At 43.2% G+C, this 27371-nt stretch overlaps 1 protein-coding gene across 1 annotated transcript in view; it reads left to right on the top strand.

The window, feature by feature from the left end:
- Positions 1-8094: 8094 nt before the first annotated feature.
- The window catches only part of ttc12 (tetratricopeptide repeat domain 12), a 28533-nt gene continuing 9256 nt past the window's right edge, over positions 8095-27371 (top strand). Inside the window, exons 1-19 of the mRNA XM_056611409.1 lie at positions 8095-8477; positions 8760-8944; positions 9132-9165; positions 10701-10778; positions 10897-11018; positions 11539-11598; positions 12211-12282; positions 12749-12809; positions 13579-13767; positions 21087-21156; positions 22330-22418; positions 23055-23223; positions 23558-23653; positions 23804-23867; positions 24101-24235; positions 24539-24634; positions 24976-25044; positions 26626-26727; positions 27180-27279. Of these exons, the coding sequence (XP_056467384.1) occupies positions 8423-8477; positions 8760-8944; positions 9132-9165; positions 10701-10778; positions 10897-11018; positions 11539-11598; positions 12211-12282; positions 12749-12809; positions 13579-13767; positions 21087-21156; positions 22330-22418; positions 23055-23223; positions 23558-23653; positions 23804-23867; positions 24101-24235; positions 24539-24634; positions 24976-25044; positions 26626-26727; positions 27180-27279 (1846 nt within the window). The 5' untranslated portion in view covers positions 8095-8422. The remainder of the gene's footprint in view (positions 8478-8759; positions 8945-9131; positions 9166-10700; positions 10779-10896; positions 11019-11538; positions 11599-12210; positions 12283-12748; positions 12810-13578; positions 13768-21086; positions 21157-22329; positions 22419-23054; positions 23224-23557; positions 23654-23803; positions 23868-24100; positions 24236-24538; positions 24635-24975; positions 25045-26625; positions 26728-27179; positions 27280-27371) is intronic.

Below are 27371 nucleotides of genomic sequence, written 5' to 3'. Positions count from 1 at the left end.
ATTACAGACAGTAACAGCATTAGAGCTGAAACCAATTTGTTTTAACGGTGACTCAGTCATTATGAAACCATAAATAGAGAATTTAATTTTTTTTCTCATATACTTCTCATATTCTCATACACGTGTATGTGCACATGTATGTATACATGTGCACATACATGTATATGAGAATGCATATCTATTCAGACCTGTAATTCGGCCTACCTGCATAACTGTTAATTATATAAAAGATATGCAAATGTTTGAAATTAAAATCAATGTGAAAATCTTCAACCAGGAAATAATCATAATCAAACCTTTTGTTTCAATCTGAGGCAAAACAAGTTGCATAATAAACTCACAAAGTCAAGAGAAGCTCTCTCTCTCTCTCTCTCTCTCTCTCTCTCTCTCTCTCTCTCTCTCTCTCTCTCTCTCTCTCTCTCTCTCTCTCTCTCTCTCTCTCTCTCTCTCTCTCTCTCTCTCTCTCTCTCTCTCTCTCGCTCATCATAGAATAACTTCTAGCAGGTGAGGAAATCCTGTTTGACAGGAGATGATGGTAGCAGAGAATATAAAGAGACATTTATGAATAACCAATTGTCATTTTATCACACATATAGTATGTTTCTTCACATAAACCTTTAAACATACACATATTGCATCCCTCTCGAAATAGTCATCACCTCAGTAAACAATAAATTAATTGAAAGATTACAATAAATTCAATGGCAAATATTGCAAATTAAACTAATTATTTCCAATAGGTTTACTTGTATTTTGTGCTAAAATTCAAAGTGTCACATCTGTATTTACAATACAGCTTGATTCTGCATCTCTATTTACAGCTCATGAGTCCATGTCAAGGTTTACTGTTGCTATGGCAACAAGAGACTGCTAACGTTAGCAGCTGTTAGCTAGCTTAGCCAAATCATCTGAACAATAATAACCAATAATATCACAATTCGGCCTATTTAAACAAAATCAACCACAACTACCAACAGTCACAGCCCTTCAACTCTGGGCTAATATGTTGTCACAAGTATGCAGTTAATTAGGTCACTCCACATTCAACGTAAAGACGTTTTCTACTTTGTTTTGGACATGTCTCAAAATGTAGCCTAGCTAGCCCCAGGCTAACGTTACTTAGCATATGCCTCCACTCGCTCGTCTCCTGGCGCAGCAGCACCTGCTGGGGTGTGGACCCCGGCACCAAATAGGTCTGTCAATTTTGAACATTTAACTTCCAGAGGCTTAAGTCGCCGTTTTTCAGCACCACCCGGGCGATTTCAGCTCCGTACCGACTCCCGCGACTCCGGCCCATGCCCTGAGGTCCCACCCACCCTGGTTTGTGTTGTGATTGACAGCACTGTCAGGGCTCTCTGAGCCAGTCAGCCCATGATTGATTGACAATGACAAACATAGACCAATAATATGCGTCGATGCTGGCAACACACTGCTAGCTCTCTGTAGCCCATTGGCCGGCCCAATTGGAGGGAATTTAGAGAGAGAGGAAAAAAGAAAACATAGCGGACCGGACCGGCCCACATTGGGTCAACGGCCCACCGGGACGATGCCCGGTATGCCAGATGGCCAGTCCACCCCTGCTTACGGTTAGACTTTTCGACGTTGGGTGCACCAACGGCGTTATTAGATTTGTTTATCATTTAATGCGTATGGTTTTGACCATTGCGCAAGGGGGGAGGTATTGAGGAGAATTAGGAAAAAAAATAGAAAACAAGGTTTTTCTTCACCATACTTGCAAACAATGATTGACATCCAGCTAAATGAGTGCTAAATATTTGAAAAAACAGTGTTCAACAGATGGGTAGAAGCAGTCCCATCAAAAGACCAAAGTGCGGCTACAGTAATCAAGTTTCTGACTAGAGAAGTCATGCCAAGGTTTGGAATTCCGTCACTAATTAGCTCAGGCGATAGGGCAGCGTTTATTCAGAAAACACTCAAACAAGTGATTTAACATCTGCATGTCAAATAAAGACTAGTCCGTGTCTACAATCCTCAAACCACAAGGTATGGTGGAGAGAGGAATCGGACGCTTAAGACAAAGATTAACAAAATTAAATTAGAGTACTAAATTAAAGGACTAATGCACTACGACTGACACTAATGAGTTATCGCATGAAAACTAACAGAATGACGCATCTTACCCCGCATGAAATGCTTAGGGTCGACCCATGCCTTCACTTAAACATTCGAGGGTCCCAAAAGGGACTTCCATTAGAGTAATAAAATTAAGGAAAATATGCTTTTGAACAACTAACTGCTTTACATAAATTTGTAATCCCAGCGAAAGAAAGACAGAGTTCCAGAGTTGAAGAAGGAGCCACCAAGGGGGGTGGAGCCAGGTGACCAAGTGTACCTAAGGGTGTTCAGGAGAAAGTGGAACGAGCCCAGGAGAGAAGGGCCATACAAAGTCACAAACGCAACACCAACAGCCATCCAGGTGGAAGGAAGTGCCACATGGTATCATCTCAACCACTGCACAAAAGCCGCTCAACCCAGGGATGAGCGTGAGGAGGAGGAGCCAGACGCAGACACACCTGGGGCTGACCAGCTGCCCCAGGACCAGATCCATTTCGAGCCGAGTCAGGAGCGGCAGCCACACAATGATGCTGAAAGTGATCAATGACAGCATCTAGGCTCTCCAGGGAGATGACCCTTAGGGTAACTGGCATAGATGAGTCAAATGATTGGGAATGGAGGCTCTATGGGAAAGAGCTTCAGAGCGAATCTGAAGAGGAGAGCGGAGTGTGATACATCAAACACCAGGTGGAGGCTCACACGATGTGCTAGTAACCTCTCGATGTGAGCCGGCCTCGTGATCTACAAGGCTTGATTTCAGCCAACAGGAGCAACATCTATGACAATGTCCAAAACCCCCCACTTGTATCCTGCGCACCAATACATGAAGATCACCTGAGCCATTCAAATCCGTGCAAGCATGCAGACAATCTCACATTTCTAAAAACTGTATTATGATGAAACATCAGTTTTTGAGTGTATTATTATGACCCATATTATTATGTCACGTATTTCTTTAAATGTATATTATTGTGTCCACTTTTTTGTATAATATTGGGTCACACATTTTTGAAATGTATAATATGATGTCACATATTTTTGAAATGCCAATTTTCAATGCATGCTGAATGATTATTGATTATTATGCTTTTTATGATTATTATGTGGGTATTCTAGATACACATTTATATAGTTGCATGATGAATATGGAATATTGTGCTATTATGATTAGAAAGGTTTTATGATTACATATGTACAACTTGTAGGGATTAGAATGTTAATAATACACTGCATTTGGTAAATCTTTTTGGCCTACAATCAGGTTGAAATCCCTGAAAATATTGCAGGTTGAAATCCCTGTCAAAGCTCTGAGGTTTTTACTGATGACCAGATGTGGTGTCAATTTGGCAAGGGCTTAGCAATAATTCAAGTAATTTGTTGGAACCTTATTGGCCCCAACAAGGGGGGATATGTGGTAGAAATTAACCATTACTTTTGTATTAACTATGAGTATTATCAGGCCTATATACCAAGGCATAAACATTAATAGTGGAAAAGTAGAGAAACCACCTCTGGACCCAGAGCAATGGCCTAATAAGGCGCCAAAGACTTTGGGGCCCAGGCTACGGACATCCTCCCATTATTTACATTAACTACAGGAGATGAGCACATACGTAAGGGAATGTAAGGCTAACTTTCCATACCGTGTAAGGCCATTTTGAACATATACCAGGACGGTCGTATAACATGCATGACAGCTCGGTTGAGGTGGATAAGAGGGACTGGGATCGGAGCCCCAGTCAGTGTGTCTTTTGCAAAATCACATGCTCGGCTCTGTTGTACCTATTTTGTGGGTAACAATAAAGTCTTTGTCATTACTTTTTCCGGACTCCCCGATTTCTATTGCTCATAGCTAGTTGAAGTAAATTAGATAAGTCGTTAACAAAAATTGCAACTACAACTTCGATGGCAACCCAACTACAACCAACATCATTCTGTACACACCTACCAATGTAGCACCAGTCAAGGAAGTGGAAAAGTACTATGGGGACCATAGAACAGCACTCTGAGATGTCCCGTCTCACAAATTCCTCACAATTCTGGGAGACTTCAACTCAGTGCTCGTACTAGAGGACGAACCCTTCATGTACCACGAAAGCATAAACCGCAACGGTGAACATCTTGCTGCCTTGCATGTGGAACACGAACTGAGTGGTTTCCATAAGGGTTCGACTAAGCTTGAGGGTCCCCATGCATATCCCAAAGAATAACAATGACTGGAATGCCTTCTCTGCGTGCAACTAGAGAGTGAGTGCTAACAACAGAGAGGATCACAGTCTCTCCGAGGTCTAGGCATGCAGGCGCATGCAAAGGTGGAGGAAGTGTGACAAAGCTTCGACCACGAATGGACCGAGGCGTGGGGTATTAAATTAGGCCAAATATTGACTCTTTGATGCCTGCGAAAGGTTCAAAGGGGAGGTGCTGATGGAGAAGGTGTGAAGAGTGGAGGCAGGCTATTATATTGACTTTGAAAAGGCTTCAGACTCAATACACAGAGGCGTGATGATGGCTATACTTATGGCTTACAGTGTCCCTCCTAAACTACTCCGGGCAATAGGGACCATGTACGCAGGCACATGAGCAAAGGAAGTAACCCTGGATTGTGACAGTGAGGAGTTTGACATCCTAGCAAGGGTGACACCATCGCCCTCTACTTCCTCATTATAGTCTATGCACTCAGGCAAGCCATCAGTTGACAAGAGCATAAACTCAGCTTCACCATTGCACCTAAGAGGTCTAGGAGATTCCCTGTTGTAGTCCTAACGGACCTGGGCTATGCAGTTGATATCAGCCTGATATCAGACCATGTGGAGCAGTCCCAGGAGCTCCTGAAGCCCCCCCTACAGAAGTCCCTGGATGGTTGCTCAACCAGAATGCTGCGTGTAATAGTTAACATCGACCAGAACGAGCATGTTACCAACAAGCATCTGTATGGGGAGCTAGCAGGGATGAGTGAGAAGGTAGCATCCAGAAGACTGAGACTGGCCGGTAACTTGCTAGAGACACCAGGAGCTCCCAGCCAGCTAGCTGGTGCTCTGGGAACCATTTCTGGGAGTCCCACACCAACAGACATGGACGTACTGCGGAAAGATGTAAGAGCAGAAAACACTGGCAAACTAGCCAGTTGCATAAAGGATCGAGAAGAGTGGAACCACCACTGGAGGACTCATCCGAAGACAACCTAGAGAGAGATAAATGTGTTTTATGCATTTTTGGAAGTCCTGCTTAAATTGTTTGTATGTGAAGCACATTGAGCCTACCTTGTGTATGACATTTGCTATATAGCAAGGCAAGGCAACTTTATTATATATAATATATAAATACAGTTGACTTTACTAAATGTATGGATTAACATACATTTAGAGAGTAACATCCGTATTCAAGCAAATCAGTGACATATTGTTCTGAACTTTAAAAGCCATTGAATTTTGTAAATGGAAATTGTTATGACCAATGAATTCATAACATTGAAATTTATATTTTGGAAAAAAAGGTATGATTTCAGATAATAAAAAAACTCAATGGTCACTAATTCAGATACAAATATTCAAGTTCAAGCAGATATTCTATTGAAGTTGTACTGTAATACAGACCAGTAAAATCAAAACTAAATGCAAACGAATCTCCAGGCAGAAATGTCTGGAGATTAATTTCTGCCTGGAGGTGTAGAGGTAAACCTATACATGCGCAAACACGAAAGCTCCACCTCCGCCTGTTCCGCCTCGTCGAGCGCCGCATCGAGGGTCGGGGGCCTTGTGAGGCGGACGTGCTGTCGTAGCCACTCTGGGGCAAGTTCCCGAATCATGCAGGGCCAGGTCCTCCCTAGCAATAGCAGGGAACTGGCGATACAACTGAACGTCTGCTGCTTAGGCCCCCAGGCGCTCTCCCTCCTGGCGGCGGCTGCCCAAAACGCCTCTCCAATGCACTGGTCAGGGCCTGGAGGTCCCGCTGGTCTGCTGGGGTCAGGTCCAGGAGGACTTGCACCGCCGTCACCTCCAACGCATGTATTGGAATGTATTGGAATGTATTGCAGCGAGCCGGAACTGCGCCAGGAAAGGTTCCAGCTGCGTCGCCCCGAAAAACGTTGGCAACTTTGCGGGCATCCTGGCCAAGAACCGTTCGATACTGGCAGTGGTCGCATCAGTATCTTATTAGGCTTCATGACATTTAACAAAACAAATGGGCTAAATGTAATATATAAAATACATTATTTGAATACACCGCAAAATACCACGGTTATTTAAATTGTATACAATTTTATTGATACTAATAAAGCAACAATTACATAATTGTAAACTGTACTTCACGTTGTTGGGCACTCATGGAGCTCGGCCTTCCTCAAAATATCACTGACACGCCAACACGTTACAAAAACGTTACCTATGTGCTTTCCCCTGAGCTAATGCTCTACCCAGTGGTCAATCACAAAACTGCATGTCACCAAATAAATCAAAAACAAAAGTGTAGCATAATGGCTCCAACATCTAGTACTCCATGGCTGCAGCCTGCAGCACAGGGTTAGGGTTATAAAACCTAGTTTAGACTATTTGTTAAGACCTCAGAATCAGGTCCACCCCCCCATACATAAATCCTCGCATGTGGTGTGTGTATGTGTGTGTGTGTGTGTGTGTGTGTGTGTGTGTGTGTGTGTGTGTGTGTGTGTGTGTGTGTGTGTGTGTGTGTGTGTGTGTGTGTGTGTGCGTGTGCGTGTGTGTGTAGGCCTATGTACTTTATTGCATATTGGCCATTTATTGCGTCCATGCCTCCGTTGCCTTTTCTTATAACTTGTTTTCTTAGTTTTGTCATCTGAGTCTCTCTCTCTTATGGAGGTAGATTTGTGTCTTTATTATGCAATCAAAAATAATAGGTTTGAGAGCAAAACTTCCCACACTGCAATCAAAAAATAGGTTTGAGAGCAAAACTTTCCACACTGCAATCAAAAAATAGATTTGAGAGCAAAACTATCGACACTGCAATCAAAAAATGTTTTATTGCAAGATAAATTAATGTGATAAAAGAAATATGAATGGGAATCCAAAAGTTTTGTTTGCAAAACCAAAAGTTTTGTTTGCAAATCCAAAAGTTTTGTTTGCGAATCCAAAATTTTTGTTTGCGAATCAAAAAGCTTTGTTTGCGAATCCTAAAGTTTTGCTTGCGAAGCCAAAAGCTTTGCTTGCTGTTGAGCTGAATCTCATGGGCGGGACCTACGCCGAAAGATGTAAGACACGTCTCTATTGGCCAGTCTCGATCGGAGTGACAGCTTGGCAACATCCACAGTTAGTAACGAGAGAGGGAGTTCGATTTCATGTTGGCTACGCCGTCTAGGCTTCGCCTTATGGGCTTGTCCCGTGCGCGCACTTGCGCGCCCTGAAAATTCCGTAGGTCTCCCTGTCAGCCGACAAGGAGACCATGGCAGAGGAGAGCAGGGCGATGTTGTTGACCGCCGCCGCGGATTGAGAGGCACAAACGAACACCCTGTCCGTCAGGCCGACAATCTGCTTCTGGAGGCGGTCGGGGGGCAGCGGCTTTTCGGATGTTGCCAAGCTGTCACTCCGATCGAGACTGGCCAATAGAGACGTGTCTTACATCTTTCGGCGTATCTCTCTCTCTCTCTCTCTCTCTCTCTCTCTCTCTCTCTCTCTCTCTCTCTCTCTCTCTCTCTCTCTCTCTCTCTCTCTCTCTCTCTCTCTCTCTCTCTCTCTCTCTCTCTCTCTCTCTCTCTCTCTCTCTCTCTCTCTCTCTCTCTCTCTCTCTCTCTCTCTCTCTCTCTCTCTCTCTCTCTCTCTCTCTCTCTCTCTCTCTCTCTCTCTCTCTCTCTCTCTCTCTCTCTCTCTCTCTCTCTCTCTCTCTCCTCTCTCTCTCTCTCTCTCTCTCTCTCTCTCTCTCTCTCTCTCTCTCTCTCTCTCTCTCTCTCTCTCTCTCTCTCTCTCTCTCTCTCTCTCTCTCTCTCTCTCTCTCAGATTTTGGAAAACCGATGACAACCACACGGAGGCAGTGTTGATCTGCTACTGAGGGCAAGACAACGCTTACTCTTCTACGACGGCTCAACGTCACGTTTTCCTTTGTAAACATACATGTTGAATACGGAAGCTAGTTGAATGAACTGATTAGCAATGGTAGAGTACTTAATACGGGACAGGATTTTGAATGGCTACAGTTGTATACATTAACAGTTGTATGGCTGTAAGTTAACTTTTCAAGCGGCTACCCTGCTGGTTTACACCCGGGAGCCTGTGGGACACTGGGCTCTCCATTGTTGTACCCTCTCCTGTCATATGTGTGCACTGTCTGTCACCATGCCTACGACTGTCGTGGTTACAACAAAGGGTTGACTCTCCCCCACTTCATGATGGACCAAAGAAAGGACTTAGAGAGTTTCCTCAAAAACGTTGACACAATAAGTAAGTAACGTATTGGTGTGTTATAGGGCGGCGGAAATCACCTCGATATCTTCCGCTGTAGTTGAAACAGCTGAAATGCACGTATGGTACTTTTGTTTTACAGTCGTTTTACAATCGTAACGCGACATCGAGCCTGTCCTGATCACTTCTTTGGACTGAGAGCGCCCCACCCCTCCCTGTTTTTGCTGAACAGAAACTACACTTACTCGATGATAGGAAATACAAATGCAGGCAGTAAATGAATAGTCACTCATTGAAGAGTCTTTCTCTGGTTGAACACAGGCGAACTGGTGAACGAGCTGCATAGGGCTGATACCGATGAAGCCCAGCAGCACGCGGCAGCGGAGAGGGCGGACCGCTACCTCGCCGCTCTGGAGGATGGGGAGGGCGACGGCTCGTGCAGGACTGTCATCAACCGGACAACCATCAACACGAATCCCTCCACCACATCCCCCCCTGCTATCATGGTAGACAAACACATTCGCCTATGCCGTCTAAGCGTCTTAGAGTACCATATTAAGCGCTATATAAATTTCATTTATTATTATTATTATTATTATGCCACCATATACCCCATACGCAGTTCATTTTAACATGCTGCCCTGTCATTCGGTTTTCACTCTTGCCCACCCCCTGTCCCCCCGTGTCTTTCAGTGTCCCCCTCAGTACAGCTCAGATGTAGATGCAGGTGAGTAAACTGGCCTCTTCCTAATTACAGCAAAAACACCTTTATATATTGCCATGATTTCATGAGCGGTACAAATCATACTCCATAGCTGTATGAAGAAGGCTGGAATGCAACATGCATGTCCCTGCTGTGAATCTAAGATGCTAATTGCACTCCAAGAACAAGAAGCTTTCAACTGTATTCACATTCTATGTGCAAACCTGCCAGTAAATGTCCGTCTGCATCAAGTTCTGCTTCAATTTCTAATAATTGTCCTACACTCAATGAGTGACAGTGAGAACCAGAATCTCTCCTAGACTTTCCCAGCCTGTGGTTTTGTGTGTGTGCTAATGCTACATTTCATGGCTCAGAATTTAAGGAAAAATAAAATGTTGTCAAACGTGTCAAAATGTAAGGAAATCTTATTTGAGATGTTTGAAGACAAATGGCACCTAACACTGCAATGAAGTTGAATATCCATTTACTTCACTTGCACAATGCATATTAAATCAATTGAATATGTATACGTTAGCCTAATTAGAGTGTAATATAATATAAATGGGCTGTCCCTTAAATTCAACATAAAATCCACATAGTTATAATAAGAAAGCAAATAGGGAAACTTTCCACCCCTTGTTATAGGTGGATGAGCTCATTAACCTGTAACAACAATGTGACCTTATGTGTCGACATTGAACAATATGTGGTGAAAAAATGGAGAGCAGCAAATGATGGCATGCTGGAGGCAGACAAGACGGAAGAGCTGTGCTAAAGGACTTCCAGTGCATGCTCATTTTAGAAAACGGTACCTACCTTCAACTGACATTCATGTCTTTGTCTCACTTTAAGAGAAACGCGTTCCCCAACATCAGCATGATCATCATGATCGTCATTAGCAACCCTGTAGGGAACCTCAGATACTGGAAAACTCTTTACATTTCCCCTCCCAAAAAAAAAATCACCTACATATTATTTCTGATATACAAATGATGGCCTTTGACATTATTATGCAGAGCAGAGCGTCGGAGCCCTTATTTCATCCAATTTGAGATCTCCAAATATTTATATTTAAATGAATGTCAGTTAAGTCACTGTCTATCACAGAGTGAAGTAACACATGGGGATATAGTCTTTGGCCCAGTGATAAATGCCCTTGCAGGATTATAAATGGAACAGTGGAGACATTCCCGACATGTATTCAAATCCCAAGCTGTGCAGTGAGTGATGGGATTTATATCACCCATCAGTTGTTGTTCCACCAGAGATGATAGACAGAGCCACAAACTCATACTTCAACTCACTTGTGTGTGTAGTGCGTATAACTTTTTTCTCGCCATAGATGGCGCCAAATAAACTGAAATGGGTATCTTTGAGATTTTAACGCAAAACACAGGTTTTTTGACTGATGAAATGGAATATTTTTTGACTGCTTTCAACTGTTTAACAATAAGCATTTAGAGAGCCTGATGCTAAGTGAATTTATGGATATTTTTTTAAAAGGGCATTAAGCCTACTGCATCTGTACTAATGGATCTTATGAATATGTTGGCGTTAAGAGAGTTACATGAAGAGTCTGGAGAGAGATGTGGAAGACAGGATTCAGAGAAGGAGAGCTAAGGAGGAAAGGGCAAACGGTTTGTAAACATCTGTTCCCTAGTTTTTTTGTATTGAGATAAAACCCACTTTCATTGCTGGTGTCAATCAAACCGTATTGCTACATGCACATAACGTCCACTTTGGTTTTTGCCGCAGAACTCAAAGACAAAGGAAACAAAGCTTATACCCGACAAGACTTCCAACTGGCCGTGGAGTTTTACAGTGATGGGCTGGCAGAATTACGTGACATGCAGCCACTATACACCAACAGAGCACAGGTTAATCTTAAGATGCCTTCAATTAATGAATCAACCTGTTTGAGACTTGGTGCCCTGTCGATTGTTTTTGTTTTTACATGAGGAGATGTGAGTCCAGTACCTGTTGAGTGGCTGATCAGCAGGAAGGTCTGATCACACCTGTCGAGTGTCTGGTCAAACTTTCTTTTGCAGGAGGAGGAGCAGTGTTGAGCTAACCCCAAGGGGTTCAACTCGTTTCTTTGAGTGCAGATTTTACTCCTTCATTAATGAGCCACAGTGTTTCTGATGTCTTCTGCCAAACAGACTTGTCTCAAGTAGTGTACAGTTAGAGGAATGGGGTCAGAATTGAATGCTCTGCTTTTAAAATCTAAATTTTTTTCCCTATTGACGGAAATACTTCACTGCACCATTTTTGCCCACACAACGACCTAATATCCCTGCTTAAGAATCACGTGCTTTACCTCCTGCCGTCAGATTTATTCACTGTGGTTTGTTAGCGATTACTTAACGTTGTCTAACGCTGAACAATACCTTCCTATAGGCCTATATTAAGCTGGGAGAGTTCAACAAGGCCGTCAGTGACTGCGAATGGGCCCTGAAGGTGAGCTCTACTTAGGAAACTGCAGGTCGCTCAGTTGATACCTCATTTTTCATGGTGTCATCTCAAGCCAAAGTTTCTGTAATCCTGGGTACTCAGAGGACCTAAGGTTTGGTGTTGCAGAGATCTAATAATGGGTATTGGTTTTTGTATTTTTTACACAAGGCTGCACTCATTGCACTGCATCGCTCGATGATGAGCTTTTCAGGTTGGATAGATAGATAGATAGATAGATAGATAAATACTTTAATAATCCCAGAGGGAAATTATTTATGAATATGGATTATGGATGAAAGAATAAGGAATTTGGTATTCCTTCTCTTGTACTTGATTGCCTCTAGGCAGTAAAGATTTCAGAGAAAATGTGAATACACCGTTTGCTATGATAAATAGGCTCTTTAAAGCATCTGTTAGTTTCATGTTGAACAATGTAATCAAACATAACAGTTCACGTGTAGCTCATATGTTCCGTTGAACTTCATAACGTGTCTTCAATCAGTGGGACCGTATAAAACAACTTGTAAAACATAACTGGCAGGATAGAAATGTTGTGTGTGTGTTAAAATATATATGTAACCTCTCCCTGTTTCTCTTACTTTCTGCCCGGTCTGTCAGTGCAATGAGAGATGCCTCAAAGCTTATGTACACATGGGCAAAGCATATGTTGGCCTACGGAATTATAAAGAGGTGAGCATGATCACCCCTCATTAAAACAAATCCCTCCCCCACATTTTATCATTGTACATATATCAATCTATATATACCAATCTCTCTCTGAAATACAGTCACCTGACATCTGCAATACATCTGTTTTTTTTTTAAATCTCAATTATAATAATTGCGATATGTATATCAATGTTCGGTCAAGCATATCCTGCAGCTTTCTGAAATCCTTAGTGGTAAATCTTGGCAAAGCAATATCTTACTGGCACCTGGCAAATGGTAATTAGAATGTAAATACTGCAGAATGCATGGTTTACTTCCTATCATGGTTTTACATTTCTCCTGGCCACTTATTCGTGCTGAGAGAGTACACATTGCTGATGCCACAGTCCTATTGATTTCCATGGTCCTGGAAGACATCAGGGGAGAACAACAACCTATCCTATTACAATGGTGATGTACCAAAAAAAAATCTCTTTTTTTTTCGCAGGCAAGAAACTGCTATGAAAAGATTGTGGAAATTGAACCTGAGAGGCGAAAAATGGTGAACGGTAAAGAGAAGTTTAACAATAACATGCACAGCAGTGCGTAAGAGATAAGAAAGTTAATGTTGGAAACATATTGCAAGTTCTGTCCTCACTCCTTAGGCCTTATAATGTCAGACCATTGCAAATGTGACGTGAGGCAGGGGTGGGGGGTGTGGTCGGGGGATATTCTTTGTTATTATAGGTGACAAAAATTTCTCTATTCCCAAATAGTTTCATTATTATTCTTTAAATGCTTTCACATTGTCAAAGAAACTAATTCTGATTTTTATGACCAAACCATAAAGGAGACATCCTCTTTTCACTTTTCTCCCCTTTTAACACTTTTCATGGTCTCGCAATCATCCAACTCCTTAAATTATTCCAGTGAAAGGGACATTTAGGACGATAAGAGGGATTGTGTTCAATATACATTTTAAAAGTTAGTACTTCTGACTGTTTTTGCCAGGGCATTTAGCAAGTCTGGTTTGAATTTGAGTGAGCTGTGAAATGTAAATGGGTGTATGAAAAAATTAAAGGTATATTATTTTATACTATGCTCTGTGTAATTATTTCTTTGGCATTTGTCAGGAAAATGACAGTTTCTTTCGGGGGGGGGGGTTAGAAAGTAGCGTTACATTGATAATTCATTACTGAGGTAAGGTCAGTGATGGAAGATGGTGGGGGGAAGACGGCTTCATAGGAGGCCTAGCCTACTAAGTAGGGGGAGGGGACATGATGGCTCATCTACCTCTGATACCATCTTTTTTTGCATCTTTCATCTTCTTCCTTGCAGAATACCTGACTCAGCTGGAATGGGAGGAGGAGCGAGAGAGGCAGGAGTTAAGTGCCACAGAGGAGTTTGACAGGGGAGGACAGAAGGCCTCCACAGTGCCTCAGCTGCTGGATAAACTCTCAAGGCCCAACCAGAGCCCCCTATACTACTGCGGAGGGCTGGAACTTCTTTCGAAAGCCATTACTGACTGTGAGTGCACTATGGGGACATCCTCTCCAATCATTTTCTTTGATACGTTCTCCCTCTCATGTTGTTCGACTACCTGCTCAACTGGTTGCCACAGGTTCCTTGTCTTCTAAGGCCTACAGAGTCAGAATTTTTGCAAAAAGAGAGAGAGGGAGCCCCATTAGGTCAAAAGAGGGAAGAGAAAAGGAGGGATACCATTAGCTAGGCTGGTCACATTGACTTTCTATACTGCCTCATTTGTTTATACATGAGTGGCTGAGGGAGACTTTTCAACACTGGGCGAAAGGTGAAACATCAAATTAAAAAGTCTGTTTGTTGTGGGTAACGGTCAATTTGTCGATGCCTACAAAAACGGAGGTGAAAGAGAGTCCTTACCATGGTCGTTATTGATCGCTCTTCATGGTCCATTTGCTCGTCCCACTGAGAATGTTTTCCAATAGTTCTTGTAAACCCATGGTCAAAAGGCAAATATTGTGTTCTGCTTCGGGAGCCAATGGGCAAAGAACAGTTAAGCAACAGAAGTAATGGTAAAAAAAAGTTATTACTCGTTTATTGTATCTTAGGGAATAAGTCTATTGGAAAAGCGACTACCGTAAATGTCGTAATACTGATGCTTTGGGCCTGTTAGGGCTGCATGTATAGATTGGGGCCTAATCTAACAGCCTCATGCTTCAAATGCCATCTTGTTTGTAGCTATCTTTTCCCTGTGTCCTTCACAGGCCAGAGGTTTGCCTCTTCCTATGATATTAAGGAAGTGGCTGAGCGAGACCAAGTACAATGGTAATAGGGTTTGGGAGAATAAATAGCATATTTACAGCTAAAGCATTTCAGAGAGAGGAAGCGATGATTGAACATTAAATGACGGCAAATTAAATTGGTGGATTTACATTTGGGATGACATTCAAATGTTGGTGTTTAAATAGAGTATATCTCATTACCGGCTTACACAGTACATCGGTTTGCCAAGCCAACTGATCTAGGAAATAGCCACCGATATTACATTTTACATATTCTAAGCAAGTTGTAGCTGTTTATATGGTTTTATAAACTAATTTTGCTCTTCATATTTCTCCCTAATGACTTCACAGGATTACCATTAAATTACTAGTCGGCTTGATTAGTATTTTCTAAATTGACTTATCTGGCATGCTTCAAGAAATGTACAGCATCAAACTAGCTCTTATTTGAATGAGAATTTGAGGGTAACATTTGGGAAAGTGCACGTCAATTGGGAGTTGAAGTAGCTTTTTATGACGGCATTAGAATTTTTATTTCTATATTCTCTTTATTTCAGGAAAATACTATTTCCCCAATAATCTCTCTAACACATACAGGTGGGTAGAGTAGATATCAGGTAAAATTATTGTTACGTTAAATTGATAATGACTCAAGAAGATGTCAAAGTAGTTATTCAAATAATTCGTAGCAAGATGTTCGTAAATATCCAGATTTCCAAATTATGTTTTATAAATGCTTGTGGAATATAAATTTAGCAAATATAAATATTGACATTCATTGGCATTTATGAGCTTGCAATGGAACTCATCTGTATGCATTTAATCTCACGCAAGTGTCGCTTTAACACGGGTCTACTCATTGAGGACGACAGGCTAGATCTCCCCCTATAGTGGATATCCATTCAAGACATTCCAATGTCACTAGGCAAATGTTTTTTATAAATGAGGCTATGCTACGTTTCACAATGTCAACTTAAACCTTACCATGCAGAGTTTCATGAAAAATTCTCAAGAGGCGTTGCCTTGCTAACCCACATCAATGACACATTGACATGCGTCAATGAGTCGTTCATCACTGTAAGCCCTGTGTGAAAAAGAGTTTCCTCGACACACAATGTTGTTGGTAAAAACATATTTTTACCTAAAAACAATACCACAACAGTCGAGTCACTTGCACAACTCAAGCCTCCCTCCAGTCTAGAACTCTGGCCCTCTTAAGGAGCACCAGAATGGGTGTGGCTCAATTAACCTATGAGCCACAGCTGCAGACTATTACAGGGCTAACAGCCGGACAGGAACACGTGAATCCTTAAAAACATGTTAACACAGTGAAGATGCCATTCACATCTTCACACCCTGCAAAGGGCATCTTGTGTCTTCATTACCTTGCACAGCGTTTATTGTCCTGCTCTTCCCTGTGTTGCATTTTAGCGCTCAGCTGCTCATCGCGCTTACGTCCATTTTCACACCGCTTTGTTCTTTTTGGTCATACTTACGCTACTACCACCATCACTACTACTCTGACTGGTTATGTTTGATTGGTGAATGCAAACACCAGTCAGTCTCTTTGACTGAATCTCTCTGAGAGAACTAGTGGAATGTAGCCGTAAGCACAGTAAAATGAACAAGAATGTTTTCACAAATATACGTGAGTGAAAGTGAATACTATGTAACAGAGTAAATATGACGCTTTACTACCCATATCTGCAAATATGAGATGATAAAGTATGTGCTATGCCTCTCAAAAAGAAAATTCTCAGTTGACTTTACAACATCTGTCCGATAGGATTCATTGAACGGCTTACAGTTGCTTACATTACACGATGACAACCTCATTTTTTACTTGAAAACGTTCACGGCTCTTTCACTTCCAGAGTGAAAACACCAGATTGTGCACCGTGGCTGTTTCATCCACCTGACCCCTTTGTTGTTGACCATAATCCCACAATTACTCTTTGGACACCCCACCCTTCACAAGGAACCTGTGTGTGTGTGTGTGTGTGTGTGTGTGTGTGTGTGTGTGTGTGTGTGTGTGTGTGTGTGTGTGTGTGTGTGTGTGTGTGTGTGTGTGTGTGTGTGTGTGTGTGTGTGTGTGTGTGTGTGTGTGTGTGTGTGTGTGTGTGTGTGTGTGTGTGTCAACTAATTCATAAAAAATTGCATGATTATACATTTTATCTATTTGGCAAATAATGTTTACAAAAAACAAGTTAATGTACATCACAGTTTTAAACACTGATATTAGCTGGTTCACATAATTGACAGCATATGGGAAATACAGGCATCAGTAGAATAGCGATACACTTAAAGTATAGTGTCACAAACACAGTGACAGTGATAGTGTAAAACAGTGAGTTGTCAGTAGCCTAGGGGCTACAGGCCCACATCTAGGGGGATGGATCGGGGAAGAGAGGCCTCCATTCGCAAAAGTAGGGGAAGACAGGGGTCCCTGTAGTAATCCCAGTGATTGCACTGAGCGCCACAACAAAAAGCCAGGGTAGGGATCCGGTGAGGGTTGCTCTGAGTAAGGCTTCTGTGTGTGCATATTTTATCCGGGTATCTGGTTCAAAGGATTCAACAATTCTGGGCCAAACTTAGTGAATTGTTGTGTTTGAGGTTGTTTGGTTTCAATTCCAAATGGTAAACAAAGCCCAGAATGAATTGGATTAATGTCAGAGAACCTGAGCTGTATCTTCATTGATCGATGATGTGTAAGTGTAGTGCTATTGTGGGTAAGGTATCAATGAAACTGAACAGCAGGACAAGCGTATGCACAAGCACGGAGCACAGACACGGGAAAACATTCTGGATGAAGATACACCAGAGGGGAAAAAACACCTTGTTAATTTAATTAGCAGGAAAAGTCTCTGAAATCCCAAAGCTATGATTGCAGGAAATTTCCCTATTGGCGTTGCAATCTCAAGTCTCCTTTCCTTAAATCTTTTAGATAACACTTAGCCACACTCTGCGATTGCTTTAAGCATTGCAGAGTTGTACGATGATTCCAAAACGAGTCCATTTTTCCAGTAGTTGAAAAGGCACAGTTGCTCAGCAGACATAAAACCCAACAAGGGGTCCAAGCAGCTCTCACAATGCTCTCTGTCAAGTAGTTTTATAAGCGTCCTCGTCTGTTTCACAGCGGTTCTGTACACTTGCTGTAGCACTTGTGTCTCGGTGCACAGGGTCTCTGCACTTGAAATTAGACTGGAGATTTATTGTATTCTAACTTAAGAAGACAACTTGACATGGAAACTCAAATACGGATATTGCAGGGTTGTGTTTTTCTTTTTGCCATTTTGGCCATCCCCTACGGTTGGCTTGTCCATATTGGTTGACAGTACTAGTTAGGGCTGCTCGATTATGGAAAAAGTCAGAATCACGGTTATTTTGGTCAATATTGAAATCACTTTATTCAAATGATTATTTTGGAGTTTGAAAACATTATGTATTTGTTCAGCATGTCCCTCCGAAAAAACACTTTGTTACTGAGAACCTAAAAAAATACGCAAAATTGTCAAATAGAAAATGTTCAAATCTAAAATAATGTACCGATATGTATCCAGCTAAAATCAAAATCGCAATCAAAATTTGATTAATCGCCCAACCCTAGTACTACTAAGTTTGTCAAGGTGCGAAGAACTGTCATGTTTGTGCAAACTGCATACGTTGTATTGTCAGTTAGTAGCTCACTGTTTACTTCTCCCACACCATGTACACAGTCTTTTGCTTGTATGCATTGGCTTCTTCCAGTGCTGGAAAATTGTACACCACATGCTTCCGGCTCTGATTCATTCATCGGTTTTGGTTTCATCATTAATGTATTCGTCACCGATTGTATTCTGTAACTTGATTCTCTCTCTCTCTCTCTCTCTCTCTCTCTCTCTCTCTCTCTCTCTCTCTCTCTCTCTCTCTCTCTCTCTCTCTCTCTCTGTGTCATGAAAAGGCACAACAAGCTGCACAAAATGAAAAGAGAGCAAGGCTCTAGGGAGAGGAGGAATGGTAATGCCAGCGTTGACTTGACAGATTCCTTCCCCTCAAAGCACAGCCCGGTCACCGGTCTGCTGTCTGCTGGTTTCAAGCTCTGTTTCAACTCCTTTTTCATACTCATTCTAGTAGGGAGATCTCACAGTAAAGGACAAAACCGGTGTGGATGATCAAACCCCCGTAAACGTATCGTCAAGACACATGTTATCATTTATCATTTGTGAAATTGCCCTCCTTGTACAGAATCTGCCGGAGACCATTTATTTTCCACGTGCCTGTAAACAATGGCAATACTGCACTTTCATCCATCGGAATCCATGTGCGACTGTCAGTAAGGCATTTGTTGACCTCATATCAGTGAAATCCCATGCAAGCACCCATAACACAAAGTGTGGCGAGGATGTCCGTTTAACAAAGGATATCGGCAACGGATGTTTTGGGGATGCCAGGAGGCTCGGTTACAATGGATTGATAAGCCAGACCGACGCTGTCCTTGAACTAGTGGGCAAATTAAGCTTCATAATAAAATGTCTTTATTTGAAAAGATTATGGGCCCTATCTTGCATCCGGCGCAAGTGACTTAGTCACTGGCGCATGTGTCGTTGCTAGTTTACAACTGGCGCAGAGCGTTCTTTTCTCACCAGCGCCACTCGCCGGTAAATTAGGGATTGATCATGCGCCCCAAGGGGCGGTTCGGCGGAAGGAGGAGGCGTGTTCTGGCGCAAACGGTATTTTGCAGTCTCTGAATACCATTGCGCTACTGACCAGGAAATACCTGGTTTAAAGTCAGTGGCGCGTTGTTCAGATGCTATTTTAAGGGCGCATGCATACATGCGCATGCGATGCATACGGATTGCTTGTGCACCTCGCGCATACACTTTGCTTCTCTCATCTACCTAGCCGCATATTCTTGGTAAATTATTTGGGAAAGAACAGCTGATGCAGCGGTAATAAGTTGTACTTTTAAATCAATGCATCTGCAAAAACCGTACCGCAAACACATATTTTCTTGACACAGACATCGTGTAGGCCTACATGCCCATAACTTTTAGGATTGATGGGTAGGCCTATTTGATCGTGAAAAACATTGTTTTACCGCGAGTGAGTGTTAAAAATAATGAACGAATGCGGGCGCGCGTGTGTGCTCTGTTTAAACCAACGCAAACTAAACACTCTCATCATCATCTCATCTTCGTCCGCTTATCCGGGGTCGGGTCGCGGGGGGAGCAGCTCAAGCAGGGGGCCCCAGACTTCCCTTTCCCGGGCCACATTGACCAGCTCTGACGGGGGGATCCCGAGGCGTTCCCAGGCCAGTGTTGAGATATAATCTCTCCACCTAGTCCTGGGTCTTCCCCGAGGTCTCCTCCCCACTGGACGTGCCTGAAACACCTCCCAAGGAAGGCGCCCAGGGGGCATCGTTACCAGATGCCCGAACCACCTCAGATGACTCCTTTCTTAGTAAAGGAGCAGCGGCTCTAATCCGAGTTCCTCACGGATGGCTGTGCTTCTCACCCTATCCCTAAGGGAGACGCCAGCCACCCTTCTGAGAAAACTCATCTCGGCCGCTTGTACCCGCGATCTCGTCCTTTCGGTCATCACCCAACCCTCATCATGACCATAGGTGAGGATAGGAACGAAGATCGACCGGTAGATCGAGAGCTTTGCCTTGCGGCTCAGCTCTCTTTTCGTAACAACGGTGCGGTAAAGCGAACGCAATACCGCCCCCGCTGCTCCGATTCTCCGGCCAATCTCACGCTCCATAGTTCCCTCACTCGCGTACAAGACCCCGAGGTAGGCCTACTTGAACTCCTTCACTTGGGCAAACTAAAACGTAACGCAACGCAACGTAACGCATAATACAATCAATGGCAATGTCTATTACAGCGGGGACACATGCATATTAGGATAGCATACAATACTGATAAGAAACAATGTTTATAATGTATTGCGTATATCATTAAATAGAACCACAGTTACCGCATATCATATGTTATATAGCCTATCATACGTTTTCTTTGCCGAAATTTATTTGAGGACTCAGTATTTCTGAAGTTGTGGAAGAAAACCCCTTATTCCATGTGTGAATTAGGCCATATTATTTGGCAATAAACTAAGCCATTTGCAGTTTGATATTCATGTGCATCTGTCTCATCGGAGACTGCAGACGCGCTGTATCAACTCGTCCGATTCAAATGCGCTCATGGCTCTTAAAGGGGATGGGAGCTGGCACTCTCATTCGTTTTTTGCACGTTACGCCCAAACCACACCTACGGGTAATTAGGCTGCTTCAGACCAACCCTTTTGACACTTGCGCCGCGGCGCAAGCGTCATTTATCCGCCTGTAAAATAGCGATAGCGCCGTAGAACCGCCCACAAAGATACTTGCGCTTTGCGCTTCCCACTTGCGTTTCAGACCGTTAAAATAGGGCCCTATGTGTTGGAAGAACGACCAAAATAAAACTACAACTGAACCTCCACAATGAATAAAACAACAAAAACTGGTGTCTGGAAGGCAGGTAGTTGTGTGTGCTGTAGACTTCTCCACTGAGGATTCAGGAGTTCTTGCTGTTCATGACCGATCATTGAGCGTTCTCTGTCACACAGGTACTGGTCAGACCCTCTTCCGGCTGAATAATGGATTCAGCATCGTCATCAGCATTGACACAGTAAGGAGGTAAGAGGAAGTGGGCCAGAGGGGGGGTGTGGTGGGCAGATGACAGCTCTCACAGGGGCTCTGACTGACGATGACTGCACAACGGCTGCCCAACGAGTAGAAGGCCGGTCAACTCTTTAACTCTATAAAAGCAGGGTATTTTGTCCTTGCCTTGGTACGTGTCTCTCCTACTCAATGACTTTTAAAAAACAAATGAGCGAGGCGACTCAGAATTTGTGTTTTTTTTTCGTCCCTGAAACCCAAAAAAGATTCACTCCAAAAGGGCGGGAAGGAGGCTGGGGGGTGATTATGTTTCCCCTATGTCCGATTAGGACCAGGATAGTATTGTCCGTCACTTGATCCCAACGTCCCGGACATCATTCAAGGCCCCCGGAAATGGAGCGTCTCAGAAAGTTGTCCGATCTGATTGTGTAATGGGATTGGAAGTGTCAAGCATGATGAAATGGCCGACAGTGGTTAATAGAATGAGGGGGAGCCACATCTTACCGAGATCTTCAAGAGGCAACGTGTTGAGTGAAGGGCCACATCAGTCTTGCCCAACGCAGGCGAGCTGTATCACACTCCTACCACACTCAAAAGGAAGCATGAACTAATGCCCTCGGCCTCGCTGCTGGAAACAGCCCAGGCTCAAGATCCAAAGAACCATGGGTCTTTTTATATTCCTTTCTGCAATTAGCCTAATCTGCACTCAAGGTGTTCTGTATTAACTCCCCCGCCCAAAACGCTGTATAATTTGTTCATGCACTGAACAAACCTTCTGACTATTTGGTGATATTGTCAAACTTTTCCGCTTTTCCTTATACCATTTATCGTTTGTGCGTATCTGTTTTTATTTACATTGTGTCTCTCAGTTCCCTTTTCCTGCCTCATTTTTATTTGCTGATATAATTGTTTGTGTTTATGCACTGATGGCCAACCTTTAGACTGACTATTTGGTGATATTGTCAAACTATGTTTGTTACGTCGTTTATTTGCTTTTATCTACACGGTGGTCTCACTGTGCTTTCACGTGTTCATTCATTTAATGGTCGTCGTCGATCATTGTAGTTCGTCAGTGCACTGCCTGACACCCACCCGCCTTTTCATGGGACATTTAGGTTTTTATTATTAAGGTTGGCGACCTCTTCCGACGAGCTCCTTCACTGAGAACTCCCTCCTCAAATTCCTCCCCAGCGGTTTGTCCCGTGGTTCGAGGACTTTGTGCGCCCCAGAGCTGTGTGCTTCGCTGCTGAGATTATGGCGGGTGATTTGCAGTGGAAACGGTTGGTGGATTTTTAAGTTATATACTTCATTTCCCTTCCCCTTCACCCCACCCCCCCCCCCCAACAGCCACCCCCGCGGACCCTTTCAGTCGAGCGACGATTCGTTCCCACCATGTTCAGGTGGGCAGGATCATGAAGGGAGAGACGCTTGAAGGGCCGTATATGCTTAATTACGCCATTGTGTTATTACACAGCCTGTCAAGGAGCTGATCTGATGCCTCCCCTGTGATTAAGTCCTCGTGTTTCTTTTGAGTCAAGATGTGCGTGTGTGTGTGGGCGAGAGAGTTTTCATATTTCATTAACCCGTTTCTTTCGTTCATTTCTGTGTATGCTGATGCTAAATACATAGAACATGCATGACGCTTTGGCAATATTGTGATTGTAATTGCAAAAGCGATTCTTGCAATTGAATTGCAATTATCCATATTCTCATCATGAGAATATGAGTGAATGAATATTGGCTGGTAATATAATTTATTTTCTCACTATTCTTTTGTTTTTGTGCATGTGTGTGTGCGTGTGTGTTTGTGTGTGAGATGAGCAAGTGTGGCGTCACTCCCCACTCAAAGAATATAACTGATGCTTTGTGTGTCTGTCTCTCCACGTCCACATCCACATTGATTCAATGTACTTCAGATGAAAACCAGAAAACGCTGATGGCGTGCACCGTCTCCAGCCAGTCCATCGTGGACTGTCTAGCCTCGGAACACATGGCGGTGCGACAAGAGAGTCTGTCCCTCCTGTGCCTGTACTCCCAGACTCAGCGCAGCAGACACATGGCAATTGAAGACCTGAATGTGCAAATGTATGACATTGCACCTTGTTTTCATCAGGCCACATTCAACAGGATCAATATGACGATACAAAATGGAAAATGAAAATCTGCGACTCCTTACCCTGGCTAACAAGTTGTTTTTCTTCTGGGGAGCCCTATTAAAAATGAACTTGATTAAACTTAGTCCCTGCTGGGTCCCTGCAGATGGTAGTAAAATTGTGTTAGTATTTATAACTGCAATTTTGGAAGTTATACAGTAAGCTAGGTCTGTTGTATCAGCACAAGTTCCATCTTGTTTATTTAAATTTGATGCATTTATATGTGAATACGTTCTCTTCCTGTCTGTGTCAACATTGATTTAAAGGTTGATGAAGAATCTAATGCAATGCATCGCAAGCCCAAAGGATCAGGAAGAGATCAGAGCTCTGGCTGTGCTGGAGAACTTTGCATCTGAAAACAAGTATAACCCAGCTTTCTAGTTTTCCCTTTCTAAAGTGTATGCTGTAAAAACATGGAAGCACCTATTCAGTTGAGTTGAGTTAACGAATTGCCCATTGGTTTTGGGTCAGAGATCTGAATATTATTTAATTATTTCAAATTTTCCCCACAGATTTTGCATGCAGCTACGGGATAAGCTATCTGAAACTGTCTTAGTCCCTGTCACAACAATACTGGTAAGACCAGCTGCATTGGAATTTAAATTTGATATACAAATGTAATGGTAAACTGAATTACACAGAACCCTTTTGGACCCACACTGTGTGTGTGTGTGTGTGTGTGTGTGTGTGTGTGTGTGTGTGTGTGTGTGTGTGTGTGTGTGTGTGTGTGTGTGTGTGTGTGTGTGTGTGTGTGTGTGTGTGTGTGTGTGTGTGTGTGTGTGTGTGTGTGGGCATCAATCCTATTTTAGAAAACCTTCAACCTGACCAATCAGCATGTTCTTCCATCTTTGATCTCATCAATCGGCTGTCTGGTCCGTGATGATGTCATCCGTCATAATATGGCTCACTCACCGAAATGTTGGGAGGCGTTTGTGGTTGCCTTGGTGAGTATAGATGGTGTCAGACTGTGTTGTCAGAGTGTGGAGTCTGTGGATGGTTTCCCCTGGCTATGTGTGTCTCTGGATTAGATTCATGGACGGCCCCGATCCCATGGATAAGGAAGTGAAATAAGTGGATGGAAATTCAAATAGCATCTTAAATGTCAGCCAATAAATTCAGCATTAAATGGATTAGGGAGATCCATCCCATTATCATAGTGACATTACTATACCTGGACACCTGCTGTTGTTTCTATATATATATAGATTATTGTTAACATTTGAATGGCTTTTGATGTTGCCGTGCAGAAACAGTGCAGTAGCAGTGAATACAGAGACAACCTTTATCCGCTGCTTGGACTGATCTTCAACATTTCAACCGTGGTCACCTCTCCTGGCCTCCAGGTAGGACATATGCTTTCTGAGGAGGAGAATAAACAACACCTTGTGGCTTTGATTTAGCGCCCAAGCCTTGATTTATGTGAGAATATTTCATGGGAAATAGAAAAATGTCAATATCTGCTTTTGTTTGAAGTGCAGTGCTGTCAAAGTATACCTCCCAAAATATAAAAGTTGTGAAGTGAAGTTCAAGCATCTCAAAGTTGTACTTAAGTGTAAGTTCTTGGAAGTCTGCCCTGCTTAGGAGATGAAAAACGAGCGTCTGTGTGGAATAGATGTTCGGATAGCATTAAATGAACCTGTGTTGTGTATTCTCACCAGACTCCCTCCTAAATTCTTACCTGTAGGAACACGGCATTCCCCTCTGCACATGGTGTCTGGCTCTGCTGAGTGATAGCCACGGAGGAATAATCACTGTGAGTAATGGAGCACTTCTTCCTCTTCGACTTCTTCTTATTCACATTCAGAAAAGTCGGCGTCCAACAGACATAGTTAACTTTTGTTTGCTGTCATAGCTTCTGGTGAAACTCTGAACTGAATTTTGCTGCTTTTTTGGACTGATGGATATCCGACAACTCCCCCAGGTACAAAGAGACAAAAAACAAACATATTTCTGACAATGTGAGAAAATAAAACCATTCATCATGGGTAATTGGATGTTACGAATGTGATGTCAGTTTCACTGGCAATGCCCGCCCAAACAACAGAGAAATAACACAGCTTGCAATGGCCCTGCTTTGTTCTGAGCGAGCCTGTCTGTGTTTGTGTGTTGTTCTTTCCGTGTGTCATCATTGTTGATTAAAGTCCTGGCTCCAGGAGCTGCTCTGTGTGCTAATGAGTAACACGGTAGTGTGTTCGTTGCCCTCTATGCTAATGAGTATTACTGCTGTACGCAATCTGTCCCCGTATGCTCCCGTCATACCCCCGTTTGTCCTTGAGTCATTTTATGGACTATATAATTCATTGTGCAGATTTTTCCATTTTGATTTAATCTTGACCTTTATCTTTTGCGCTCTGATCGTTTACATTTTCAACTTGTCCCTTCAGCTACCGTGCCGTCTTAAGCGCAACACGTGTCCTAGTCCGATAGCCATTGAGAAGTACACTTAAGTTATACTGTGCCTCTTATATAGTCCTTCAGTACAAACTGATCTGATATTGTAATCCGTTTTACTTTATTCCCTAATGGATAAACTCTTTACATGACTCGATAGTTTAGAGGCTCTGCATGGGAATGGTGTCCTGGGACCATACCTGGTGTGTTTATTTAGAATAGGACGCCTCCATGCCTTAAATTAAACTAAATTTAAACTTGCACGCTCTGTTTATTTTTGGCCCATCTGTTCTCTGTGAAAAGCTCCTCAGTACCCTGGTGCTGTACACAATTTATAAAGCTGACTACTCTCCAACTAAGGGGAAGAAGAGTTGTGGATTTGTGTCTGTGTGGGTGGGGGTGGAGGTATTGCACAAAAGAACCGGATTAAAATGTGAGGTTGTTTTATTGGGCTGACTGGAGAAAATAAGGGAGTTGGGGCACCTCTGATGGCATTTTTTCGTCATCCTTCACTTTTGCTTCTGCCGTCTGAAATGTGATGTTCAATCTGCCATGGCATTTATTATCACTTCAGGATCTCACTTTACCTCCAGAAATGGTCTCAGACCGCTGCTAACGGTCCATGGGTCCCCCTGCAGATCTCTGGGAAGTGCGGTTTACCCCCCTCCTCACCCCCTCTTCCCCCCTCAGCCCTCCCCTCTCTGCACTCCCAATAACCCCTGCCTCCCCCAGCCTCCCTCTTTATAGGCCCACCTCTCTTTCTCCAAGAAGACTCTGTTTATTTATCTCTACTACTGCCCTCAGGCCATTCCTTCCCACCCAACTTGTTGCCTTGCGATACCTTTTTGCCTCTCTCACTCTCTCGCTCTCATCTGAGCCCCTCTGAGCGTGACCTCTGAGGCCTCTACTCTCTCCATCCCTTTGTTTTCCCTCTGTCCCACAGAGAGCTGCTGGTGTGCTCAGCCATGTCCTCCCACAATGCAGTGCGGCTCTTGAGCTCGCTGTCCGCAGGGGGGTGGTCACCACCATGCGCCGGCTCCTGAAAGTACGTATGGCGATCGTTATCGTTGTGGTTGTTGTAGCATCATCGTCATCATCATCTTCACCATCATCATAACTTTTCCCTTGTGTTTCGTCACTTCCCTTGGGCTTCATCACTCACATTCTGGCCGGCTTTGATGTCGGTATAATATATATTTTTGCACTCTTTATGTGCTAATGTCTTTATCAGGGCTCCACCCACATATTTGATCCCCGCCTCCACCTCACATCTCCAGAACCAATCGGCTCATCGCTGACCAAAGCATGTTTTTGAAGGCATTTCTTTGGGGGGGGCATTTCAAAAACAATTGAAGATGATGATGGTTGATGTGATTTCAGGAAATATAGTCAGACTTCATGCAAAAAATCCATTCATTTTTGTATTCATGTATAAATACATATATAACTGTTTTATATAATTAATTTTGTCTCCATATATTTCCATATATAATCCAGGGAGCAGGACCAACCAGCACTAAGTATGCCATTAAGACCCTCACAGTGTGTACGGCTGCCAGTCACCTGGCACGAGAGGAGCTGCTGGAGTCTGATAAAAGTGAGGCATGATTGACACGCTGGCATTACATGTTCAATCTGCTTCCTTAAACTATGAATAATGTGTGCTGCCTGACCTAGTATTCAGACGCT

Source organism: Gadus chalcogrammus, chromosome 16 (genome assembly GCF_026213295.1).
Source record: "Gadus chalcogrammus isolate NIFS_2021 chromosome 16, NIFS_Gcha_1.0, whole genome shotgun sequence".
NCBI classification, from domain to species: Eukaryota; Metazoa; Chordata; class Actinopteri; order Gadiformes; family Gadidae; genus Gadus; species Gadus chalcogrammus.
This window is presented reverse-complemented; position numbering and strand designations above follow the sequence as displayed.